The sequence below is a fragment of the Egretta garzetta genome, unplaced genomic scaffold, assembly GCF_000687185.1.
Source record: "Egretta garzetta isolate BGI_Z169 unplaced genomic scaffold, ASM68718v1 scaffold692, whole genome shotgun sequence".
NCBI classification, from domain to species: Eukaryota; Metazoa; Chordata; class Aves; order Pelecaniformes; family Ardeidae; genus Egretta; species Egretta garzetta.
Window position 1 is genome coordinate 554162 of NW_009258787.1, and position 1228 is coordinate 555389.

The 1228-nt window shown below is 56.4% G+C and overlaps 1 protein-coding gene across 1 annotated transcript in view; it reads left to right on the forward strand.

The window, feature by feature from the left end:
- The window catches only part of LOC104135800 (transcriptional activator protein Pur-alpha), an 8726-nt gene extending 7654 nt beyond the window's left edge, over window positions 1-1072 (forward strand). Inside the window, exon 3 of the mRNA XM_009649484.2 lies at window positions 712-1072. Coding sequence (XP_009647779.1) covers window positions 712-925 — 214 coding nt within the window. The 3' untranslated portion in view covers window positions 926-1072. The remainder of the gene's footprint in view (window positions 1-711) is intronic.
- The last annotated feature ends 156 nt before the right edge of the window (window positions 1073-1228 follow it).

Below are 1228 nucleotides of genomic sequence, written 5' to 3' on the forward strand. Positions count from 1 at the left end.
AGGCCCCCGGGCTGACGGAGCCGCCTGGGGCGGGGGCTGCGGGGGCCGGGGGTTCAGAATCCCGGCGTTGATGTACAAGAGTGCTAAAACAGGCTGACGTTCCGGGGGGCTCTCGCGGAACCCGGTGACGCAGAACCAGCCCATTCCCCGGGCGCCGCGAGCCCCGCGGGTGGGAAGCCAGTCCCTCTCGGGTGAGCCGGGGAGAAGGCAGCGAAAACCAATCCTCCACGGCCGTGGGATTTGCCCGGCGGGGACCTGCTGCCCCTTGCCAGCCTGGGTTGCTCCGGGGGAGGTAGGGCGCTGCCCGAAGCGCTGCAGAGCTCCTCTGGTAAAGCGACACTGTCAAGGATCTTTGATTTTTAATTGCAAATGTAAAAATCCCGGTCTGCACTTTTTTTTTTTTCCTTTTTTTTTTTTCTTTCTTTCTTTTTCTTTTTTTTTTTTTTTGGCTTTGCTTTTTGTCAGGCTGACCCAAACCGTCCCCTTCCCTCCCCACGGTCCTCTGCTGGCTGCCCGGGCCTTGCTGCCTCCGCTCGGGCAGCCGACGGGGCTCCGTCCGTGCTGGCGTTCGGGCTGTCGGGAGGAGGAGTCCAGCCTGCTTTTAAGTTCTCGTGCTGGGCCTCGCATTTTTTGCACATGCACTGCTCTCCCTGAAAGTTTTGCTCCTCTTGGCTTTCCCCTATAACGTGTGGAGATAGGTGAGAGGCTCTGAATTTTTGGGAGCAGAGCAGAGAAGCGGGCTGCATGCAAAGTGGTGTCAAAACGTTGTGACAAAACCAACAAGCAAACAAGCGAGTTCCATTTTTATTCCCGATTCCTTCTGCTGTTGCCATCTCCCGTGACACTTGCAACAATGAAAGAGAATTTCAGCCCCGAGCTCTTTTTCAAGCCTGTGGTTCCTTTTACTCTGCTCGCTCGCACATGACACAGCTCGCTGGCACCGCGGCGCCTTGTGCGTGGGTTGCAAACGTGGCAAGGAGATACGTACAGATCGCTTAAAGCTAGCGAAGGTTAAGCTAAATGGACTTCCAAAATCCCAACCTTTTTTAAAAGCTGGTTTTATCCAGAGCCTGATCATTGGATCTGAAGTTCGCGGGGTTTTGTTTTTTCCTCTGAAGCGGGGTCTCTCGTGTTGACGCTTCGGAGGGCGCCGGCCTGGCGGCACGGGGAGGATGCTCCTCTCGTGAGGCAGCTGAAGCTGCTCTTCCAGTGTGTGGCTGCCCGCTCC